We start from the raw sequence: 23672 nt of genomic DNA, 5'->3' as shown, positions 1-23672 counted from the left end.
ACAAAAGAAAAATACGACTAATATAACTAAAATTGTATTGTTCTTACCTTAATATCTGTAGAGAAAAACAAGTTATTACAATATTAAAATAAAACCACGAAAATGGGAACATGTACACGTTTATATTTTAAGTAAACATATGGTATTTTCATAAAACATATGATAAATGATTACCTCCTATGAGTCCTTAGTAAGGTGTATTCGGGTATTACCGAATGTCGGATAATTCCGAAATTCAGATGAAAATCACCCTTAATTCCATCATAGTAAAAGTCTCTTTTCGGAATTATCCGACAGTTTTCGACATTCGGAATTACCCGAGTAAACAAAAAACAAGGTTGTATACCTATTAAATCGCGTGAACTACCTACCGTGTTTTCAGCAGGGGCGTATTTACCCTCGGGCCATCCAGGCCATGGCCCGGGGCGCCAATCTGCTAAGCGTATGCCGCCCCTGGCGGATTGAATTTTGTTTTTGTTCCTTGACTGCTGGGGCGGCTAAAATTATTGGCAAGGGCCGCCAAATTTAAAAATACGCCCCTGGTTTTCAGTAAAAACAAGCTCGTTGATGTCTTTTATATCCTTTGATATCTACGACTTTTATTTAATTACACAAACGGGTCTACCGCGATATAATTTAATAGTAGACCCCATTAGCGGATTTGCCTTAAGGCCAAGTAGGCCCGGGCCTAGGGCGGCAAGACGTTAGGGGCGGCAGCAAGGTGGCAGTCTATATGATGGTTGCTGAGAAAGGGGCGGCTAGTAATTACTACAGGGCCCGGAGCCTAGGGCGGCCATCACTGCAAATCCGTCACTGGTAGACCCGTTTGTGTAATTAAATATGTGTACAAAATGCGAGAGTTTAAAGTGTTATATATAAGTACGACTTTTTCTTCGGAACCACTACTTTCCGTCTGCCTTTGCAGCGTCCTGTGCCGCTTTAGCCTTGGCCTTGTAGCTGCTAACCCGGTACTCGAGATAGTCGACGTATCCGTCCTTGTTAACGTCCGTGTGCTTCAACACGTGCTCCAACAGATCTTCCAGCTGCTTGTCCGTGTACGTCGCGTGGTTTTTGTCCACTTGACCTGGAACCATATTAAACTTTTGACCAATAATGTAACTCCTGCCACCGCAGTTATTTCATTAAGATCCTGAATGTCAATGCTCAGAGAAATCTGTTAGAGTTAGACCAAGAAAAGTCTGCAGCGGATTTGATAGCCCACGCAGTGCACGTGTTATTTTAAACGTCAAACTTATATGAAATTATGACGTATAAATAACACTTACACTGCGTGGGCTATCAAATCCGCTGCAGACTTTTCTTGGTCTGACTTTAATTCTATATTCTATCGACCTAACAGATTCCATCAACCAATAAAATTCTACTAAAAATATTCTATCGCTCGTATTTCGAAAATTTGTATTTCGCCGTTTTCCACCGATTTTCTAATGACGAAATCGATCGATCGTAATTCAAAAATCGCCCCTTGAATTGATTCACAATATTCAGATGTGTGCGTGTGTCCGTTACAAACCCACGTATCTATATTTTACCGGACACTTCGCGATTAAGTTCAATTTCATATACTCATCAAAAAAATAAGAAACATCACAAATAAATACAAAACAGCACTTACCCTAGATTCAAGTAGGGATTTCGTACTAATACTAGTACGTAGCAACATTCACACTTTCGGACGCTTGTACAACGTTCGTCAAAATAACGTTTTATGTACTCGGACCATATACAATGTCACATACATACATGACTGTCAATATCATTAGTACTCGTACCTACAAGCCAGAACACATATGATATGAACCTTGAAAGGAGCAGAGTACGCCATCGCCATAAGCGTTCAGGATGACTCACGTTAGACCGGGCCGTGTCCGGAGCGGAGCTTCCGGGGCTTACTTTCCAATGACATAACAGGTGATCACGTGATGCTTTCCATAGAAAACGATGCGCCGGAAGCTCCGGCCCGGACACGGCCCGGTCTAACGTGAGTCATCCTTTCTTGGCGCTATGGGCATGCACACACGTATTTAGTGGCACGCACTCGACACGACGAGTTTTTGGCGTTCAAAAGGTGTAAAACAGTTCAAGATTTCTAAATTATACTTTTTTTTTCTATGCAAGCAACTGAACTTTCTGCAAGCAACTGTTCTTAAATCGTTATATTTTTAAGTTCATTGCCTCAAAACAATTGTTTAAAAACTAACCTCGTAAAACGGTGGTCCGTTCTTACCGTTGGTGGTAGTAGATAGGTAGATCTCATTGTAAACAACTATATATATACTATAACTATATAGCACAAGGTACACTACACAATAACAACACACAGAACAGCTACTACCTACAGATGTATAGTGCATAATTGTTTTCCATCGTATTTTCTCGGAAACATTCGTAAGGTAGAACTGGTAGCAGTACTAGTGCACGACGCTGCACTAGTATTCGACATGGGCACTTTATGTCAAAGTGACAAGGATTAAATTTGAATACAGAAAAATCTTCGCCGTTCAAATTTAACCTATATTACTTTGACATAAAGTGCCCATGTCGAATACTAGTGCAGCGTCGAGCACTAGTACTTCTACCTTATTTGTCAAGCTACTCGTACTTAGTCAACCTCAGTACTTTTTGTACCGAGACTCACTGAAATAGCAAGACACGTTCGTATGTTTCCGTGAAAATACGATGGAAAACAATTATTCGCAAATTGCGAGCATTTTTGTCTTTTACTCCCCTTAAGGCGTAATTAGAGTGACAGAGAAAGATGCCCGCAATTTGCGAACGTCGATTCTCGCGGTTCCCTGTACCTACCCACAGTAGAAGCGCTGATGATAGCCAAAGTCCGTCGGAGCTGACACTGCACAGAAACGACAGAAGGAGCGAGTGTGAAATGCCACCAAAAACTTGATACTACTTAGCGGCTGCTACTTAAGAGAGTGCAGAGTTAGCTTAGACGGACTCAATTAAGGCGTTAAAGCGAGCGGCTTCCAAATCCTTTTATACAATGGGAGAAGACCAGTGCCCCCCGCACTGTCGGACATAGGCTGATGATGATGATGAGTAACTTATTGGCACCCGACAACAATAATTAAGTATCCACACGCACGGCAGTGGTAATGTCTGAAATCTAAATAAGAAATATAAGTAGGTACTTACATGATATCAGTGTTACTTATTAATTACCTACCATTCTGCAATTATACCTAAGTACCTAAATACTACTCATTATTTTAATCAACAAATTCATTTTGTACTTGACAGAACCGTCTGCCAATGAAATCTCAATTTTAGAAATAAATAAAACTATATATTCACCCTTTCAAGGTGCGTATGTTATGAAGTAAACGGCCGACATAATCACCGCAGACACTTTCGGCAAGTCGGAAGCTACATGGTCTAATAAAACATGGTCTTCTATTCCCAGAGTGACACGGGCCTACGTCACAATAACATTGCCACTTTATTTCAACATAACATGTTACATGGGTACATTATACCTATGGTTAATAAGTTAAAATATTTCTTTATAATTTTATACTTTTCATTTATATGTATTTTATCTTAAATTTTACAATAACACGTCATTTTTATTAATTATTCGTTAGCAATATCTTCCGATTCACGAAAGAAATTTCAGACGTTCGGGTAATTCTGTTTACATTACTGGCATCACAGGATAGCGCTGTCACATTTGACAATTCGGATCTAGATAACTTCATGCCCTGACCGTCATCCTTGTCGAACGCGTGTTAATTGTTATTTCCTTCTCGCTCAGTGTCAGCAGTCGCAGTGTTTTCCAAACTTTTCACGTCGTAAGCTTGGTAATTAACGTGTAACTGTGAATTAGTTTTTCAAACGTTTGTCTTGTATAGATAAATAAAGTTTAATTTAATACATTAGATTTGTTTTATTTTACTATGTTTCTACATGAATAACTTAAAATTAATGCCGTTAAAATAATTTTCACCGTTGGTTAAAATTCTCCCACATTTTAAAGTTTGAGAACCTGTAAACAGCATGATGACGTAGGCCCGTGTCAGTTAGGTCATACGCGAATCTCGGAATAGAGTACCAGGCGGAGTATATTATTAATATTATTATACCATGGGAAGCTATACCTTCGTACCTAGCGAGTTCGTGTTAGCCCTAAGGCGTTGAATATAACAATATTGCTTTATTGTGAGCTAAGGGGACGACGTGACCGCTTTTCCACACAAGTTTCCTAGTAAGTATAAATTGTAAACGACTACATTCTCTAGAAGCATATTATTACCAGACATCGTAAATTTTATAGCATTTTCGGTGCAGCGACGTGGTGTTAACGGAATTGGTATAAAAAAATTCAACCCTATACGGCCCCGACACTATCATGAATCTGACATGACTTGTAATGAAACTCCAGCGTTTGGTCCAGTCCGGTCATGATAGTCTTAAATCTCCCCACACACTTATCAGTATTTTTTTTTATTCATTAGCGTTAATTAGGTACCTACGTTAATCTTCTTCTTCTTCCTCGCGTTATCCCGGCATTTTGCCACGGCTCATGGGAGCCTGGGGTCCACTTGACAACTAATCCCATGATTTGACGTAGGCACTAGTTTTTACGAAAGCGACTGCCATCTGACCTTCCAACCCAGAGGGGGAACTAGACCTTATTGGGATTAGTCCGGTTTCCTCACGATGTTTTCCTTCACCGAAAAGCAACTGGTAAATATCAAATGACATTTCGTACATAAGTTCCGAAAAACTCATTGGTACGAGCCGGGGTTTGAACCCGCGGCCTCCGGATTGAATATCACACGCTCTTAGGGGTCATCCATTAATTACGTCACACGTTTAGGGGGAGGGAGGGGGTCAAGAAAATGTGACATATTGTGACATGGGGGAGGGGGGAGACACAAACTTTGTGACGTCACTTTAACTTCATCAGTAACCGAATTTTTTTTTTAATTATTTTATTCGCTGTACATTTAAATAACAAGTTATTAATACGATAATCGTTTTTATTCTTTTAATTTTCTTTCCTAAGCAGTTTTGGGTTAAAAAATTACTAATATTTATATCCTCAAAAATATTTTGATAAAATATTAATAATACTTAGGTACTTACTTAATTCGATTTGGCGATTTCGTAGAAAAAATGTGAAGTCACACTAGGGGGGAGGGGTTTGCCAAATGTGACCAAATGTGACAAGGGGGGGAGGGGTCAAAAAACCTAGAAATTCGTGTGACGTAATTAATGGATGACCCCTTACCGCTAGGCCACCAGCGCTTTTTACGTAGGTACCTACGTTAATATTAACCTCAATTTACCATTTCAGTTGGAATTATCTATACCAATTCCGTTAACACCACTCCGCTGCACCAAAAATGCTATAAAATTTACGATGTCTGATTATTACTCATCATAATATAAAAATTCTAAAATAAACAAAAACCATGCAACAAACGTTTATTAAACCTTAAAACGTCAGCGTACGCCCATCTTTCAACTGCAATTCCTTCCTATCTCCAGGCCTTTTCATCCCCTCCTTATACTCCGCATACTCTATAAATCCGTCTCCGTTAAAATCGTTGTTGGACATAACCATGTCCGTGAGTAGGGACAGCTCGGTGTCGTCCATGTGAGTCACTTTCATTTCGTGTCCGTCTGCAAGCGGTTCACGTGGTTATTATTTGAACGCCTAACACGTCGTATCACGTCAAGACGTCACGTTTAGATATTTACTAAGATATTTTTAAACTATGTATAATCATTAAATAGGGGCGTATTGTCACCATTGTTGTGTTGTTGGATGTATTGTGACTGTCGCTCGAAAAGATGTCGCCTACCTTTGGCCTATACTCGAGTAGATGGCGACAGCTTTTGATATTTACCAAATTTAACACATAACAGTGAAAGAATAAGGATCAAAGTCAAATGGCGTTCTTAAAGTTTTAATCATGTGTCGAAAGATTGCAGTAAATTTACTTTGACGCCAATTCAATTTAATTCTTTATTCGTTCATCACAGGTACATAAATAGGTGCATGATAACCAGGGATCGTAAATTTTCCAGCGTTTTTGGTGCACGAAGTGTTGTTAACGGAATTGGTATAAATAATTTCAACCCTAATGATTAATTGTTAGCTTATTGTTCAATAAATTAAAAAAAAATTGCGTTTATTACGTTGATATTAACCTTAATTTACCATTTCAGTTGAAATTATCTATACCAATTCCGTTAACACCACGCGAATCGATTTGGTGCAGCGGAGTGGTGTTAACGGAATTGGTATAAATAATTTCAACCCTAATGATAAATTAGCGTTAATTACGTTAATATTAACCTTAATTTACCATTTCAGTTGAAATTATCTACACCAATTCCGTTAACACCACTCTGCTGCACCAAAAATGCTGGAAAATGTACGATCACTGATGATAACCCGCCTCTATAATAAATTATCTTTGTTATAATTAATTACGAGATTTAAGTATGCCAAGTTAATTTTATGTTATTTTCATCACACTCGCTCAGAAAATGTGGAATTGCACGCGGGTTTAGCGGGAGTTATAGAAAAAGCGTTTTCCCTAGGGAGTTATGAAGTTTCTAGTGCCATAATTAACAGTTTTTTGTCTTTAAATCTTTTGTATCTCTAGTGTGATAAAAAACATTGTGTGTAACCCGGGGCGTAATAATATTGCAAACTCGAGTTATAAATCGCTCCGCCAAGCCGTCGCGATTTAACTATACTCTCGTTTGTAATATTTAACTTACGCCCCATGTTGCTCAATGTATATGTCGTAGTCAGATCGTATAATCCGCCGTATTACATTACGGCTAGCCGTTATCAAAAACAGGGGCGTTTTGAAATGCGGCGGTTCGACGATTAGCCGGATTGTCATTGCGATACGTTCTTCAATAAGGCGGCCAACGTTTAGCCGCATCGTACTACTATTTTAGATTGTAGAGTGACCAGTTATTTCGGTCGCCTACGTAACCTGAGTTTGACAATGTTTGCAATTTAATTTATTTTTACCATGGTCCCACCGCACTACATGTGTTTATTTTCCAAAACATTTCCTTCGCAACTTAAATAGACGGAGCCCCGCAAGCGGGGCTCCTATTTCTGGGCGGTTTGCCCTTCGGGCATCTGAAGCTACCTAACAAACCTAACCTACTTACCTACCTACGCTTTTTTCCCCAAAGTGTAATGTTTTCACGGACGTCTCACTAAATCAATAGGTAGGTAGGTTAGGTTCGTTAGGTAGCTTCAGATGCCCGAAGGGCAAACCGCTCAGAAATAGGAGCCCCGCGAAGCGGGGCTCCGTCTAGTTAAGTTGCGAAAGAAATGTTTTTTGAAAAAAAACAGTCCGACGAACTCCAGATTTGATGGACACCCCAGCGTTTGTCAGGCAGCGCCACGGGTGTTAAAAATGGGAACTAAAAACTGTCAAAGCGGCGGCTAATGACTCGCTGTATTACATTACGGCTAGCCGTGTTGAAGAACGTATGGCGCCGAATACATTCCGGCGGATTCTCATTCAGCCGCATTCAATCCGGCTAATCGTTAACCCGCCGCATTTCAAAACGCCCCTGTTTTTGAAAACGGCTAGCCGTAATGTAATACGGCGGATTATACGATCCGACTGCGACATATATACCTACTATTCCATAGTTGTAAGCGCCATAATCAGGGAGTAATGGAGTTAATGTTTGGATTGGAGGTGTATAGGTACTTACGTAAGTAAATGGGTTTCGTGTACATGTGTAAAGTGTCATTCAATAGAACTTGCTAACTATGTAAACAAAAGTCACTAGTAAATTGACATTTAGAGACAATTCCAGTATGGCGGTTTGTTTACATAGTTAGCAAGTTCTATTGAATGACACTTTAGTGCATAATTTTTTTCCTTCGTATTTTCTCGGAAAAGTTCGTATTTGTCATTCTACTTCAGTCAACCTCAGTACTTTTAGTACCGTGACTGACTGAAATAGCAAGACGCGTTCGTACGTTTCCGTGAAAATACGAAGGAAAACAATGATGCACTACATCTGTAGGTAGGTATGTTTTATACTTTTTTCTACTCTCGTACTTTTATTTGTCATTTAAAGGGTCGTGCACACACCTTTAAAACCCTACCTTATAGTTGTCAAGGCAAGTCTTTAGTCTATTCCCCAAAAAAGAATTTGTGCATACACGCAGTATCTTTTTGGCGATTTTATGATACTTCGTGTAATGACCACTTAAAAAATAGTGAATGAAATACAGTGTTGCCAACCTTATTTTAAATGTCATATCTGACAAATAAGTGAACCATAGACATGTTTTTTTTTAATTTCATTCAGTTATTCATTCTTTTCCCGCCCGTACCCTCCATTTTTGCTACTTATTGAATAAAAAGATTTGTTAAATTTTCAATTTTATTTCAAAGTAAGTGCTTGGTCGTAGAAAAAGTATTGTATGCAACGTTGTTTAACTGAGTCAAAAAATACTCGCGGCGTCTTTATTAACAATTTTCGGCTTCGCCTCAAATTGTTACTCACGCCACTCGCCTTTTTTGACCTCTCTTAAACAACGGTTGCATAAAATACTATTATGCTTACCTACGTCTAATGTCCGTAAGTATATAATTTGATTTTAAATATCAACGTTCAACGCTGTTCAAAGAGTGACATTAAGCATCTATGGTGTTGTAGGTGTCCATGGGCTGCGGTAATCGCTTACCATCAGGCGATTCATCTGCTCGTTTAAAAAACCTACATATAACTTTTATACTTATCTTAGAATTTTTAGCTTAACACGTAATTTAATTCAAAATGAAAGCAACACGTTATGATTTCAGTTTAATTTTCAAAAGGAAACCCTCCGTCCATCTTTCAGCTGCACCTGCTTCCTACCCGCAGGTTCCGTCAACGCCTTTTTATATTCAGGGTAGTCAATGAAACCATCTAAATTCTTGTCGATATTCATCATCATCATATCAATGAGTAGAGATAGTTCCTTGTCGTCCATGTGAGTAACTTTTTCTTCGTGGCCGTCTGTAAGTGTTTGTGACGTCGCGGTTAGCGTGGTGGATGTAGGTTTTGATAAATACTTATACTTATCTTGGATGTTTTCTATGTGTATAGGTAATTTAAAGTAACACAGATAATGCCTTAGTGTCGTAGTTTGTTATATTCGTTTAGGACACTCAGGTAAAGGCAGGCGTGGCTCACTCCACGATTTCGTCGCTTTGCTACAGGTAGCTAAAAGTACATCCGTTCCACACCAATTTTGGTGGCTAGCCATAAGCTGCGCGTGGCGCTGTCGCCACCTAGCGGCCATATCTGTCCTGATCGTAACAGACGCGCTTTGTTAGAGAGTGAGTCTTCTGTACCTAGTACTACTTATTATTTATTCTGTGGTAAAGGATAAAGACTGCTAATCCGCATCATCAAATGTTGCAAGAAATGCATAATATTGATTTTTCCGCGGTAACAAAGGAGAATGTTGTCCCTAAAGTTAAGATATGGAACTTTTTTTCCCATTTGTTCCTAATCACGAACTTGTGGATGGCAAGAAATAGGAATACACCGCCAACGAAGTTTGAGCATCCTAGTTATATACGGTAGGTACACAACACTTCCATCCCAAGGAAATAGAACATATTACATATACTGATGGATATTTCACCTTATGCAGAAAATCTTTAACCTTTTCGCCGCCACGTCAATGGTGTAATAGTGTCATCAACGCCAAGCCACAAATAGCACGTAAACAACCCATATAACATATCAAGTCGTGGCGTGTGGGACACGAAATGTACTGACTTTATTTCAAGTCAATGGCGGCGAAAAGGTTAATAATAGCAACAAAGCTTGCATGATAAATACCTACGAGCATTAGTGTTCGATCGAAGTTTCGATTTCAGCAGGTTTCGGCATAAAAATCGTATAAATATGTTTCGGCCGAAACTAGAACTAAACCGGATCCTCGGTTTCGATCGGAGACTAATAAGTACTTTTTTTTCTTAAATTTTAGTCACATTACAGACTTGTAATGCGTAAATATATAAGTATGTTACAATTTATATTACGCAGATTTAGGGTTAACCCAAGCCTCAAGCAGCCAAGGCTAGTGTTCTGTTGAGCCTCCTTTAACCTTTTAACCGTCGTAGACTGATATATAAGACATACAAAATCGGGCTCATAACGCCGCGGTCTGATAAATAAGACAAAACTTCGTACCGCCGGTGACACGAGCACGCTCGGTGAAAAATTCAATGGCGGTTAAAAGGTTAAATAAGCTGCTTTGATAACCCAGATACTACATGACAATTCGTTCATGTTCGATTATACAATTTATTACAATACATCTCACTTTTGTATCAATATTGTACTAAATGACAGATCGGTCGGACAAATTGGAAGAATCTAGAGTTTAACCACGCAAAATTTCATGCCTATGGCAAGCATGGGGCTTATAGGGATATAGATGCATTACTGACAAGTTGGTGCAAGGTTAGAGTGGTCAGAGCCTAACTATCGTGTTAGTAAGCTTAGAATAAATTTAAAAGTGGATAAATTACTGTCTTTGGTGAGACTTGAACTTACGGCCTCTGGGAGTTCAAGTCTCACTCAAGACAGTAATTTTTCCAGTTTTAAATTTATTCTAAGCTTAATAGCATCGTTCGCAGACGTTTCTGCTTGTTAAAAATTAAAATCATGTTAGTATCTTGGATATAAAAACTAAAATTGGGATTACGTAATTCTGATAATCTTGTAGGTGAATAAGTATACACCGTGTTTTTTTTTATTTCCGTTAATTTCAAGGGTGCATTCCTGAGCTTAAATCAAGTAACTTTCTCAAAGACACCGATGTTCTAATTAACCCCATTTCGGAGATAATCAATAATTTCTTTTTTTCCTATAAGGCCTCTACAAGCATGTACACTTGCCTTAGGGTCGTTTTACATATTGATTGGTGTTTAGAAAGAGTTCTTACATTTGCTACTAAACTTAAGTACAATCTCGGTCGATCGATGTTTGAAATGACATTGATATGTCACAGATTTCAATTGTTTGGTTGAGTTAAATGTAATGCCCGTGTTACAACAACGCTATATGCTATATTTAATTACTTTTTAAACTTAATTTTATTTATAAGCAAAAAATTTTTTTTTTATATAAACAATGCCATTTAATTCTCTTAAACGTACTTAATTATACCCCGAAATTAACGGAATTCAATAAAAACACGGTGTATAAATAAGAAAGTATCGTAATTTTAATGAAAATAAAAAATGTAATAACATTTTCAAAATTGTATATTTAAAATCCTCCACTTAAAATAACGACAAAAATCGGCAAAAGTAATAAAAAATAGTATATTTAAGAAAGCAAGGAAATGCTGAGTTTCATTAGGAATATTCGAGTAGAGCTTACATAATTAAATGTACCCTCATTGACGTATAATATCTAAGGGCTAATCTAATGGGGCACTAAAAATGGTACTAGTTCAGTGGTGTTACTCACGAATTCCAGCCAATCGTGCAGTCTAACGCAACTAGTTGCGACCAATAGCGCGCGTGATGCGAACTTGTCAACTAATCGCGCGCGTGATGCGAACTCGTCAACCAATCGCACGCTTGATGCGAACTCATCAACCAATCGCGTTGTAGCGGTGTCACGCCGCTGTACTGGCCCCTGTCATGCCCCATTATTATTGCCCGTAAACCCAGTCCCTAGATATATATGTCAATGTGTACCCTGAAGTCCAATCAACTAGGTAGTCAAACTCGACAATTTCTCATCCGTTATTTTTGTACAATTAAACGATTACTAAGTTCAAAATAATCCAATACACAATATTTACTATAGGATTATGTATTTTCTACGCTGTAAATTATCAAAACGAATAGAAATTTCAGAGTTTGACTACTACATTGATTAGGATTTGCAATAGACATGAAATTAATAACAAAATAATGTTTATTTCTATTTTTTTTAAGAATTGTTTTAGTACTATGAGTAATATTGAGTACTTAGCTGTTTATCAATAAATTAGTAAGTCGAAGAACCGGCCGCCACGTGGGTTCTTCGTCTAAAGAAAGAGCACGCACGCTTTGTAATACAAAATTATATATGAAGAAGTTGAGACAGACGATGGAAAGAAAACTATTTATACACCATAATGGTGACAAAAGAGTATACGGCCTCACATAGTGGAAAGCGGCAGCCGTAGCATAGAACCGGAATAATCATATTAATCCGATATCGAAATCGATGATAGTTTTACCACAGTTATTAACTGTACAAGAGTAGCGCCATCTAGTTCGGCTGTCAAATACTGGGCACGTTTTTTTTCTTAGATTGTGTAGACCTCTTGTACAATCAATAATTCTTTGGTTTTAGCGTACAGAAGATCAAAAAGCACCCTTATGGCTTATTAGTTTTCTAACAGAATTTAAGGATATTCGATAACGATTCGATTAATCGATTCTTATATAGAAAAAAATCGCTAATCGAACAATGTTCAAAATAGGAATAATCGATTAGGCAATATTCGACAAATAAAGAAAAAATAATGCAAGTCGAGTCGATTGATAAAAGTGGATAGTTTCTATAACGCAAGACAGATGCCATTGACTGTTAGAAAACTAAAAACAGAATAAAATAACAACATATACAACAACAACCAATTGGAAGGATCATTCGAATTAGACACTTTGAGTGTACAGTCATCTCAATATATACAATTACATTATGAAACTTATAATAGCTCCAAGTTAAGTAATTCTTACCACGAGTTTGACACTGACATATTCTCTAGCGACGTTGGTACAAGCGTGTGAGTTGATGCAGTTACTAAAACAGCGTTTAATGCCGCGTAAAACTCATGGTGAGGGTACTGGTCGAGGACATAAACTAATAACCACGTTACTTATGTACTAATAAGATATTTTGGAAGAATTTTGGATTTAAAAAAATAATCCTATTATCGACAAAATGTTAAAATAGTTATTTACGATACAAGTGCGGAAAAGAGGAAATTCAATACGAGTGGTGATATATTAAAACACGACCGAAGGGAGTGTTTTAAATCGACACGAGTTGCGAATTACCTATTCGCACGTGTATCGTACAACGTTTTACAGTACATATGGCCCTTTAAACTTTTGACATCGCACGAAAAGTGCTATTTTACGCACTAGTGCGGGAAAATAGGACCATATGTACTGTAAATACAGTTACGGTATCTAGATTTCGTTAATTTAACAGAATAGGATCCACATAAACATTTTTAAACGTCATTTTTGTTCAGTTTTGGCACGATTTTTAATATATAAAAAAAAGATACTTAAGCAATTATATACAAACAAACTCTTTTTATATTTCTGTGGGTTAGTTTTTTTATAAAACATGTGGATCCTAAGAGTCACTTAAATATTTACTTATAAAGCCACAAATTTTCAGCGATAATCAGTACTCGATCGTCTACCGAATAAAGATTGTGTACTAATATACCTACACAAAAATACCTTACGCTGGTGCCAATACCAGAGCGTTTTCATCACAATGTATTTATGCAAACTATTTAACCTTTTGAACGCCAAACGGCGCATCCATTTGCCGTGCCTCTGACGCCACGGGTGTAAAATTTAGTTTTGTGAATAAATAATTGCAACCTAAAAGTGGGGTGTTTTTCAGTAGATTTTCATCAAAAAAACGATCGACGTCAAATGCCGTCTTTGGCGTCGTTGTCACGATTTTGCGATGACGTCAAATTACCGTCTGTGGCGTTCAAAAGGTTAACAACCAAAAATATCGTCAATATGTAATGACACTTCACATAAACCAGGTAGACGAAACGCTCCTAACCCGCATTTTTGAGTTTGCCTGTCTTAAATTTGAATCCCATTAAAAGCCTTGTGTCAGATCGTGTTTTGTTTGTGGTAGGGTAATTCGCCAATAACTGGCCGCTTTTAGTAACTGGCCGCCCTAAACTAAAAATTAATTCTATTCACCTATAAACACACTGAGAGAAAAATCACCACCAGGAATTAATAAACAGTTCTGTACTGGGGGAAAAAATGAAGTTTTAGTAGTAATCATGGAAGTTTCACTATTTCTGTAAAATTTATTTATTTCTACAAACAGCTCAGTAATACTAAACTAATTTCAGCAAACAGACTTTAGTAAATGGAGCATTAAACAAAGTTCAGTATTTGTTACAATCCATTTTTATTACTACTAAAATTCTCCGATTTTTACTAGTAAAGTTTGTGATTTTTGGAAAAAAGCATCTGTGATTTCAAGTTATGATTTTAGTAAATGTCTCACTTACATAGTTTTGTAATATCTAAAAAACGAGTTCGCGGGAATAACATTACCCCATTTAAAATAACAATTCAGTTGTTACTATAGCGACATTACAAAGTTTACTGGTATTTAGTAGATAGACTTGTTGTGTTTATGTTCATTGTTGTACCAATCACTAAACGAGTTTTGTAATACCAACACAGCTACTTGCTACGTTCATTTGGTTAGAGTTAGTATTGTGTCGGATGTCGGGCGGGCGTGTCTCGTGTCTTCTTTGTTTAAAACATACTTAAGTTAAATAATAAATTTAGGATATATTGTGGGCCATGGACATATTAACCCGCGACCTACTGTGTAGTTGGGGTCTACAGGAATATATTGTTCTGCAACTTCGAGCTAGCTGTTGTTATTCTAGTGATAATGACATCAAAGGTAAATCTAAACTGTTTGCAATTCCAACCTCCCTAGCACAGGTGCGCCGCGAGAGCATGTTGCGCGCGTAATAACTACTAGTCTCTTTCTGACTGTATGAATAAGAAAGGAATGGGTAGAATATCTCGACAGGCTTTTATAGTGCCTCTTTAGTACAGAGATATACTACCAAATGCTTTTTTATTAATACAGACAGAAATAGAGACGGGTAGCTACCACGCGCGCGACATGCTCTCGCGGCGCCCGTTTGCTAGGGGCGGAGGAATTGCAAACAGTTTAGTTTTTGCCTGTGACGTCATTATCTCTAGAATAACAACAGCTAGCTTGGAATCGCAGTACAGTTTAGTAAAACCTATGACGTCATCGTCTCCGATATTGCTAAAGCACGCTTAGAATTACAAAACGGTTAGTTTTCACCCATGACGTCATCACCTCCGATATTGCTAAAGCACCTCTCGGAATAACAAAACCAAATTTCTGAAATTACTCTAGCATACTTCAAATTACAAATATAGAAGTTGTATTTCCTACTAAATGGAAATTGCAAAAGTCAATTTGTTCCTATTAGTTGACTCTCCTTGTCCCCGGATTAAGTTTTATTTTTGTAATTCTAAGTGTGTTTTTGTTAGTTTTTTCTCTCAGTGCAGAATTCATTTTAGTATAAGGTTTCAATAACTGGCCACCTTATACTAATATGAATTCTATTCATAGGTGAATAGAATTCATTTTTAGTTTGGGGTGGCCAGTTACTAATAAATTACTCTGGTAAAGAATGAAATATATTTTTCGAACGTCGCATACAATTATTGTGTGACGTCAGTACACTTGTATGTAATGTATGTTTTGAGATTTCCAATCGAATACTGATCGATACCATTGATATAGAATAAGAACTGGATACCCAATCAGCCGCAAAAAATGGCCCCGCAAAAGTAACGTTAAAACAGATCACGCGTTACTTTTTCGTTTAGTCTTGTATGGACCGCTCAAATGTGAAGTTGTCAACAATGTCGTAAAATGGTGGTGAAAATATGCAAAAACAACAAAGATAAAACAAGGAAAAAGCATGGAATGCATTTCTTTCGGTTAGTTCTTTGGATAGCATTACATAATTTATGTAATCTGGTGGTAATTTCATGGTTTTGAATAAATTATTTTGTTAGTCCCAAAGAAGGGATGTGAAGGAACAAAAATCTAATGAGTCCATGTGAGGTCAATACTTTTTTTATTTTTATATGGAATTCATAAGATATAATATTATGTTTAAATTCAAGATTTCCAAGAAAACCTATGCGACGTGCAGAGTGGACTGCTATTATAAGAAGAGATAGGGGTGATGCAGTTTTAAACAAGGCAAAACGGCACTTGTGTGTTCGGCCCATTTCCCTGTTTCCGACATATACACGACCAATAAGGGCTTACATCGACTAACTGTAAATGCTAAACCTGTCTGAACACAGTGACGACCACAGGATTTTTTTGATAAAGACCATAACCAATCAGTACCAGTTAGGGTTGCCAGATCGAAAGGCGCTATTATCGGGAAAAAATATAAATTTTTCGGGATTTTGGGACTTAAGTCGGGGAAAAAAAACATTCAAATTAAAGTAATTGTATTAAAAACAACGATATTTTACATTTTGGCACTACGTCAGCTGCTCTGCCCATAGACGTTTTTAAATTAGAATACCTAGTATACATTCTTTGAGATCTTGAGTCGCTCGCTCGCTCGCTCGACGACAGTTCGGAACTTGAAATTATTGCTTCATAACGTGAAGCTGGTTTTCGGGACAATTTTCACTTTGTCGGGAATCGGGAACACATGGTAAAAATCGGGAGAATCCCGCTAAATCCCGGCCATCTGGCAACCCTAGTACCAGTAGCGACCTGAATGTCAGCGTGCACTATATTGCAAAGAACGAAAGTGCGAAGAGTATTATATAGATCTAAAATACACAGTTATTTAATAAATTGAATTTATTTCAAGGAAAATAGTATTTAAAGACGTATACTTAGTTATTAAAAATAAATTTGTTTTATGATAACTTACACGGGTTGTTACCATAAATTAATTTTATTTGAACTCCCGATCAAATTAAATTTGTTTAATTTATTACTTTGGTTTTTCTGTACAGTAATACCTATTAAAATGTACCAAAGGGACTCCATTCGTTCATTATTCTCGTTTGACGTTGTTTGACGTAAATACAAAGGTGAAGTTACGTTTAGTGCCATCGGACTTAAAGTTTAAACAGTGTTGGTAGTAATGTTTACAAATTTGACACTTAATGCTTACGGCAGTAAGTTCTTTTCCGTACAAAACATTTATCTTGACTCAAAATTTACGTAAGCGTTTTTATCATCAATGCAAATTTGCCGCTAATGTCATTCTGACCCACATTTTGTTGACGTTTGTGTTCCGCTCTGTGTGTCTATTTCTAATATTAAGTCAGTGATCGATACCGATAACTGACCATGTTCTTCAAGTCGTATCCCCATTTGAGCTCAACATTGCAGCTATATGTATACCAAAGACAGACAACTATACTCTGTATCTTTAGGTATTTAAATAAAAGTAAACAAAATCTACCCTCAAATGGCTCCTTAACCCAGTTGAGGGTAGATGAAAACATTACATGATCAAATAACGTAGGTTCATGGTCTAATAAAACATGGTCTTGTATTCCCAGAGTGACACGGGCCTACGTCACAATAACATTGCCACTTTATTTCAACATAACATGTTACATGGGTACATTATACCTATGGTTAATAAGTTAAAATATTTCTTTATAATATTATAATTTTCATTTATATGTATTTTATCTTAAATTTTACAATAACACGTCATTTTTAATTATTCGTTAGCAATATCTTCCGATTCAGGAAAGAAATTTCAGACGTTCGGGTAATTCTGTTTACATTACTGGCAACACAGGATAGCGCTGTCACATTTGACAATTCGGATCTAGATAACTTCATGCCCTGACCGTCATCCTTGTCGAACGCGTGTTAATTGTTATTTCCTTCTCGCTCAGTGTCAGCAGTCGCAGTGTTTTCCAAACTTTTCACGTCGTAAGCTTGGTAATTAATGTGTAACTGTGAATTAGTTTTTTAAACGTTTGTCTTGTATAGATAAATAAAGTTTAATTTAATACATTAGATTTGTTTTATTTTACTATGTTTCTACATAAAGAACTTAAAATTAATGCCGTTAAAATAATTTTCACCGTTGGTTAAAATTCTCCCACATTTTAAAGTTTGAGAACCTGTAAACAGCATGATGACGTAGGCCCGTGTCAGTTAGGTCATACGCGAATCTCGGAATAGAGTACCAGGCGGAGTATATTATTATACCATGATCAAATAACGTAGGTTAAAGTCAGGTCGTTCAGTGACAGATCCAGGTGGTTTTGTATTTGGTTGGTTAATCAATAAATGTTATAACTACACTGTACCTAAAGATATAGACTATAAATAAGAATGGTGGCCTCCTCAGAAAATTCCGTTTCTTGACACCACCTTAGCGATGTCTTAAATTCATATAATTTGTGACCTTTCCTCTCTCCCTTTTAGACAGCGGTCTTAGCACGAGTGCGCCGCGACAGTATCTCGCGCGCGAGATAGTTTTGTTAGATTTTACAAACGTTTATGTATAAACCTCAATAACTCTACGAGTCTAAAACCTCAATAAATGGCCCTACAACTCTATAATAGGGTATTTGACTGTATTTAAAATAAATTATTTTACACCATGCATGGAAAAAAAGCACCAGATAATTATTAGGAAAACATAGATAACAGTTATAGATGGTCAAGCAAATCTTGTCAATAGAAAAAGGCGCGATATTCAAATTTTCTATGAGACGATATCCCTTCGCGCCTACATTTTTCAAATTTGCCGCCTTTTTCTACTGACAAGATCTGCTTGACCAACTATTTAAACACAAGTTTTTTTTAATAAATCGGATAGAAATATAAAAAGTAGGTGAGTTGAACGTGACGTCATTGTGTAATGTTTCATATAAATTCCATACTAGCAAATCGTTTTGACAGTTCTAAAAAAGAAACTGATTTGAATAGTAGAATACCCTAATATAAATTGATACCTAGTCTTCACTTTTAAGTCTCTGCTCAAATGAGGAAAACCAAAACCAGCACCCTAAACCAGGGCTCGGAACCGGTTTTTTTTAAATCCCAAAATAGCACAATATTTTTAGTTATTTTATGCTCTTTCCGTAAGACTGCATCATATATTTAGGTAACGGCTTCGTATTATTAGATTGACCCATCAAAAATGAAATAATAAACCAAAGAACGTAATAATACCGGTATTTTTTGTATGAAGAAAAAACCGGTTCCGAGCCTTGTCCTAAACTCGTCAATGGAATGTCTAATACTATTGGCCCTCCTTATTCTGACTCTTCTGTTGCGCCCTAATGAACTCAGGGTAATCTATATACCCGTCCCTATTATGGTCATCCATGTTTAGTATGGGATCTATTAAATTGACCAGCTCATCGTCCCCGAAGATCTTTTCGCCGGCCGGTGGTGACCCTGGCTGGGGTTGTTGCTTGTGTCCCTGTTCTGTAGAGTACATAGAAAAGAGACAGACACAGATGAGTAAGCGTAGGGTAGGGTAGCAACAACTGGCGATATCGTGCGTGTTTAAGTAGGGTGACTTTTTTTGTCATGGTAAAAATATCAGCCTGTACATATTTATACAAGGTGAGATATTTTCATAGTTCAAAATCACTTGCGTGGTTAACTTTTTTGAAAGTCCTTTTGTGGGGTGTATTCAGGTAATATTATATGTATGATACTGCAAAATATAGCTTAATTTAAAAAAATCGCCCATAATGCCATTTAATTTGAGTCCAATTTCGATGTGATTCGAAATAATTACTCGAATACACTTTATTCAAAATTTCAAATACAGGATAACTTTTTTGAACCGTCTAAAAAAAGTCACTCGGCACGAAAATCGAAATAGTTGTTACTATTTATTAGCGAATAAAAAGTCTCGAAATACAAAAAACTATTATTTTAATAGGAAAGTTGAGACTTTTTATACAATGCAAATGAATGAAAGAAAAATATTTCGACTTTGCCCACCATTCATTGACAACTTTGCCAATATCGAAATATTTTTCTTAATAACATACCATGAACACATATTGCCATAGCCATGAATAAACCCACCCTGGCAACATTAAACATTTAAACACTGTAGCGACATTTAATCCCAAAATAGCTGACATACAGTACCTATAACAGTTTGACCCCAAAAATAAACAAATAAAAATGGTTGTGTTTTAAAAATTGGCAAAAGTACAGTGTAGAATACCCCTGTTTTGTAATGTTAAACGTCAAAAAACGCGGTACTGTGTATAATATACATATTATATTGTTTTTATGTAATAGTGTAAGATTCCTAAACAAATTCATACGTTCTTTCGCCTTCAGAATAGAGAAAGTAAACACAAAATTAATATATTTTAGACATTAAATTGAGAAAATTGAAAATTAGTTCTTCTTTTAGTATTTAATTATCCATTTCCCTAATAAATTCATTAGAAAATATGATACTTTTTAAATATTGACATGAAATTAGGCAGTTATTATTTATTCGTTTATAAAACTTAACTTCTCATATCCTGCGTTCAAACTAATTAGAAAAATATAAGCTTAAAAAATAGTATAGCATTTTAATTAGCGCCTTAGAACTTCGTACAAAAAAACTTCAAAATAACGGATTTTGATTCTAATGGCTGTCCAGACGAGAAATTTTTTTCGCCAATCTGATTAAATTGTCCGATCAAATCAGGTGGTGATGCCAATTTGGCCACTTTCACCGATTTTCAATTTATGGTGATATTTGAGCGCTCTAAAAAAAATGCCTCCAAACGCGAATACTAGCGTCACAAATTGGTATTCTTGCGTCCACACCCCATTTTATCGGTATTATCGGTCATAATCGGCGGCACGGCCTGATTTGATCGGACAATTTAATTGGCGAAAAATTGTCCCCGTCTGGACACTCCTTAAATCTAGTCTTTGTCCCGTTGTCATTACTCATATTAAAAAAGTGTTGTGCACTCACCATGCCAATGTATAAGGCTCTTGATCAGCTCGCAGCCGTCCAGCTTGTTGTTGTTGTCCGCGTCGTGCATCTTGAAGTAGTGGAACTGGAGCTCCTGCTCGGACATCTTGGAGGTGTCGATGGGCACGTCCATGTGCTCTTGGATGTGTCTGGAATGTTACAGAAATAGATTATAGATCGATCGCTTGAATGAGTCCTCGCCTGCGCGGTATGGGGGCGACGGGGTATGACGACTAAGGGTCAGTTGCACCAAACTGTTCGTATCGTTAAAGAGTTCGCTATTTTTTTATGTATGGAAAGTTTCATAGTAAGGCGCCGGGGCGCGCTGGCTGACGTTGAGCAGTATGTCAAATGTGGTTGGTGCAACCGGCGGAACCGGCCCTTAGGATGGTGGGGAAGGTGCGGGCGGCAGGCGTACGGCGCCCGCACCTTCCCCGCCCCGCACGTCGTCCTAACCCAGACGCCCCCGTACCGCGCAGGCGAGGACTCATTTAAGCGGTCGGTCTATAGACACAAGCGTTGATGGTCTAGCCACAGAATAAATAATAGTACTAGGTACAGAAGGTTCACTCTCTAACAAAACGCGTCTGTTACGACAGATACGACCGGAAGGTGGCGCAAGCAGGTGTCCGTTCCGTAGCGGTGCGGTAACTACTACTGCTAGACACCAAAATTGGTGTGGGCCATGCGGGATGCGGTACTTGAAGCGACGCGACGAAATCGTGGAGCCACGCCTGGCCTAAGTAGCTGTAATAAAACCGTGCGATTTTCAATCCGGGTGTCGCAGGTTCACACCCCAGATCAAATATACTCACTCTCTTTCATGCTGGATGTTGGCAGCGTTCAGCAGTTGTGGCTCTGAAAATAAAAAAATCAGTTACTGCATCTGAGCTACTAATATGTATATAATTATAGGCGAGCAGCTATTTAGCTGATGAGCCTATGTCACACAGTGTCCAGTACTATATAGTTCAAAGTTTGTAAAGTCATATCACTTCACTAGTAACATCAGTCTAACTTATTGTTCAAAAGCCACTTGTCCAATCTGTTTTTAAACACATTGACCGAAGGCGCAGTCACAACACTATCCGGTAAACGGTTCCAAGCCGCCACGACACGGTGGGACAAGGAATGATATGCAGCTGTAGTGGGAGTGCGAACAATCCTTAGGCTGAGAACTCTAGATTAAAAAAAAAACAACCATGAATCTGAATTATTATTATCGAACATGCTCATTGAATTTCACAGCTTTTAGTATTAACGCAAAAGTATGAGACAATGATAGCCAGTGATATGTGTCAGATAAGTCCAGTCATATGGACTGTTTTTTGAAGTCAAATATGTACTGAATATGAACTGAAAGTGTCAAAAATCATTCGCGTTTCAACGCGTTTGCGTTAAGTTTCATTTTGTATGGGATTATAAACAGTACGGACATGTACGGAACTCTTCGGCCAAAACTCCTCCTTGGTGATGGTCGCTAGATGTTCAGTCGGAACACTCAGCACAAAATAATTAAAATTCACACTGTGTCGAGATTCCAACTTCACGACCCTCAGGATGAATCCGGATTTGACTCGTACATACTCATACTCACCTTCGCAAGGAAGTGTAATCGGGACACATACAGCAGCGTCGTAGGTGTTGCAGGACGCAATTCGGTCGGTGTTGATGGAGGCTGGTATAACTTACCACCGTGGTGGTCATGTTGCACTTTGATCTGCCCCTGCTGCGGTTGCTGTTGGTGCTGCGGTTGCTGTTGGTATTGTTGCTGCTGCGGCGGCGGTTGTTGGTATTGTTGTTGCTGCGGTGGTGGGGGCTGCTGGTACTGCTGTTGCTGGTATTGCTGCTGAGGAACCTGCTAAAAATAAAGATAAAAAAGATTAGTTAAAAAAACCGGCCAAGTGCGAGTCGAACTCGCGTTCGGTTCCATACATCACCCAATTTTTAACAATGTATTTTTTTATGTAGAACGTGAATGAAATGTCTTTAAACCATTGACCATGCTATCCTGATATCCAAGTTGTATGACATCGGAATCTGTGGCGACTTACTGAGATGGTTCTCTTCTTATATCGACAATAGGTCCCAGGCAGTTGTGCTGAATAATTACATCTCAGGGTGGGTGACTATTCCTAGTGGCGTCCCCCAGGGTTCACTGCTCGGACCACTGCTTTTTAACATTTTTATTAACGACATCAGTAAGTGCTTCATACATTCTAAACTACTCTGTTTTGCTGATGACATGAAGATCTTTGGGAAAGTGAATACGACCTATGACTCACTGCTGATTCAATCTGACCTCACGCGACTCGACGAATATTGTTTAAATAATAAATTAGATTTGAATCCATCGAAATGTTCCTTCCTGACATTTTCGCGAAAACATAACATAATTCCTACCACATATAAACTCAAAGGCCAATCATTGAATAAGGTCCAATCTATGAGAGATTTGGGAGTGGTACATGATTTTAAACTTCTATTTGATACTCATATTGACGGTATTGTAAGTAGTGCCCTGAAAACGCTAGGCTTTATAATGCGCAGTTCCGTTTATTTTACTCAGGCTAAAACACTTAAAATCTTGTTTTGCTCTCTAGTTCGAAGTAAACTTGAATACGCATCCCAAATCTGGAACCCCTGCTATAATACATACATAGATAGGATAGAACGTGTGCAGAAAAAGTTTCTAAAGTATTTGAGCCATAAACTTAAGTGCCCCTCTAATCGAACTGATTACTTAGTTACTTGTAGGAAACAGCATCTGGTACCATTATTCGAACGACGTGAAATTGCTGATGTTATATTCCTCCTTAAAATCATAACTGGTGAA

At 37.7% G+C, this 23672-nt stretch overlaps 1 protein-coding gene across 6 annotated transcripts in view; it reads right to left on the bottom strand.

Moving 5' to 3' along the window:
- Positions 1 to 887: 887 nt before the first annotated feature.
- The window catches only part of LOC134802291 (nuclear transcription factor Y subunit beta), a 26297-nt gene continuing 3512 nt past the window's right edge, over positions 888 to 23672 (bottom strand). Inside the window, exons 4-7 of one of the 6 annotated variants that reach the window (XM_063774873.1) lie at positions 22529 to 22697; positions 21652 to 21694; positions 20837 to 20985; positions 888 to 1084 (exon numbers count right to left, since the gene is read on the bottom strand). In XM_063774873.1, coding sequence (XP_063630943.1) covers positions 903 to 1084; positions 20837 to 20985; positions 21652 to 21694; positions 22529 to 22697 — 543 coding nt within the window. In that variant the 3' untranslated portion in view covers positions 888 to 902. Of the gene's footprint in view, positions 1085 to 5449; positions 5665 to 8832; positions 9040 to 19102; positions 19321 to 20836; positions 20986 to 21651; positions 21695 to 22528; positions 22698 to 23672 lie in introns of those variants that run through there. The other 5 variants (XM_063774869.1, XM_063774870.1, XM_063774872.1 and 2 more) reach the window with 5 other exon arrangements.

This window comes from Cydia splendana, chromosome 24, assembly GCF_910591565.1.
Source record: "Cydia splendana chromosome 24, ilCydSple1.2, whole genome shotgun sequence".
In the NCBI taxonomy this organism is placed as follows: Eukaryota; Metazoa; Arthropoda; class Insecta; order Lepidoptera; family Tortricidae; genus Cydia; species Cydia splendana.
Note: the sequence above shows the minus strand (reverse complement) of the source record. Positions and strands in the feature narration are given on the sequence as shown.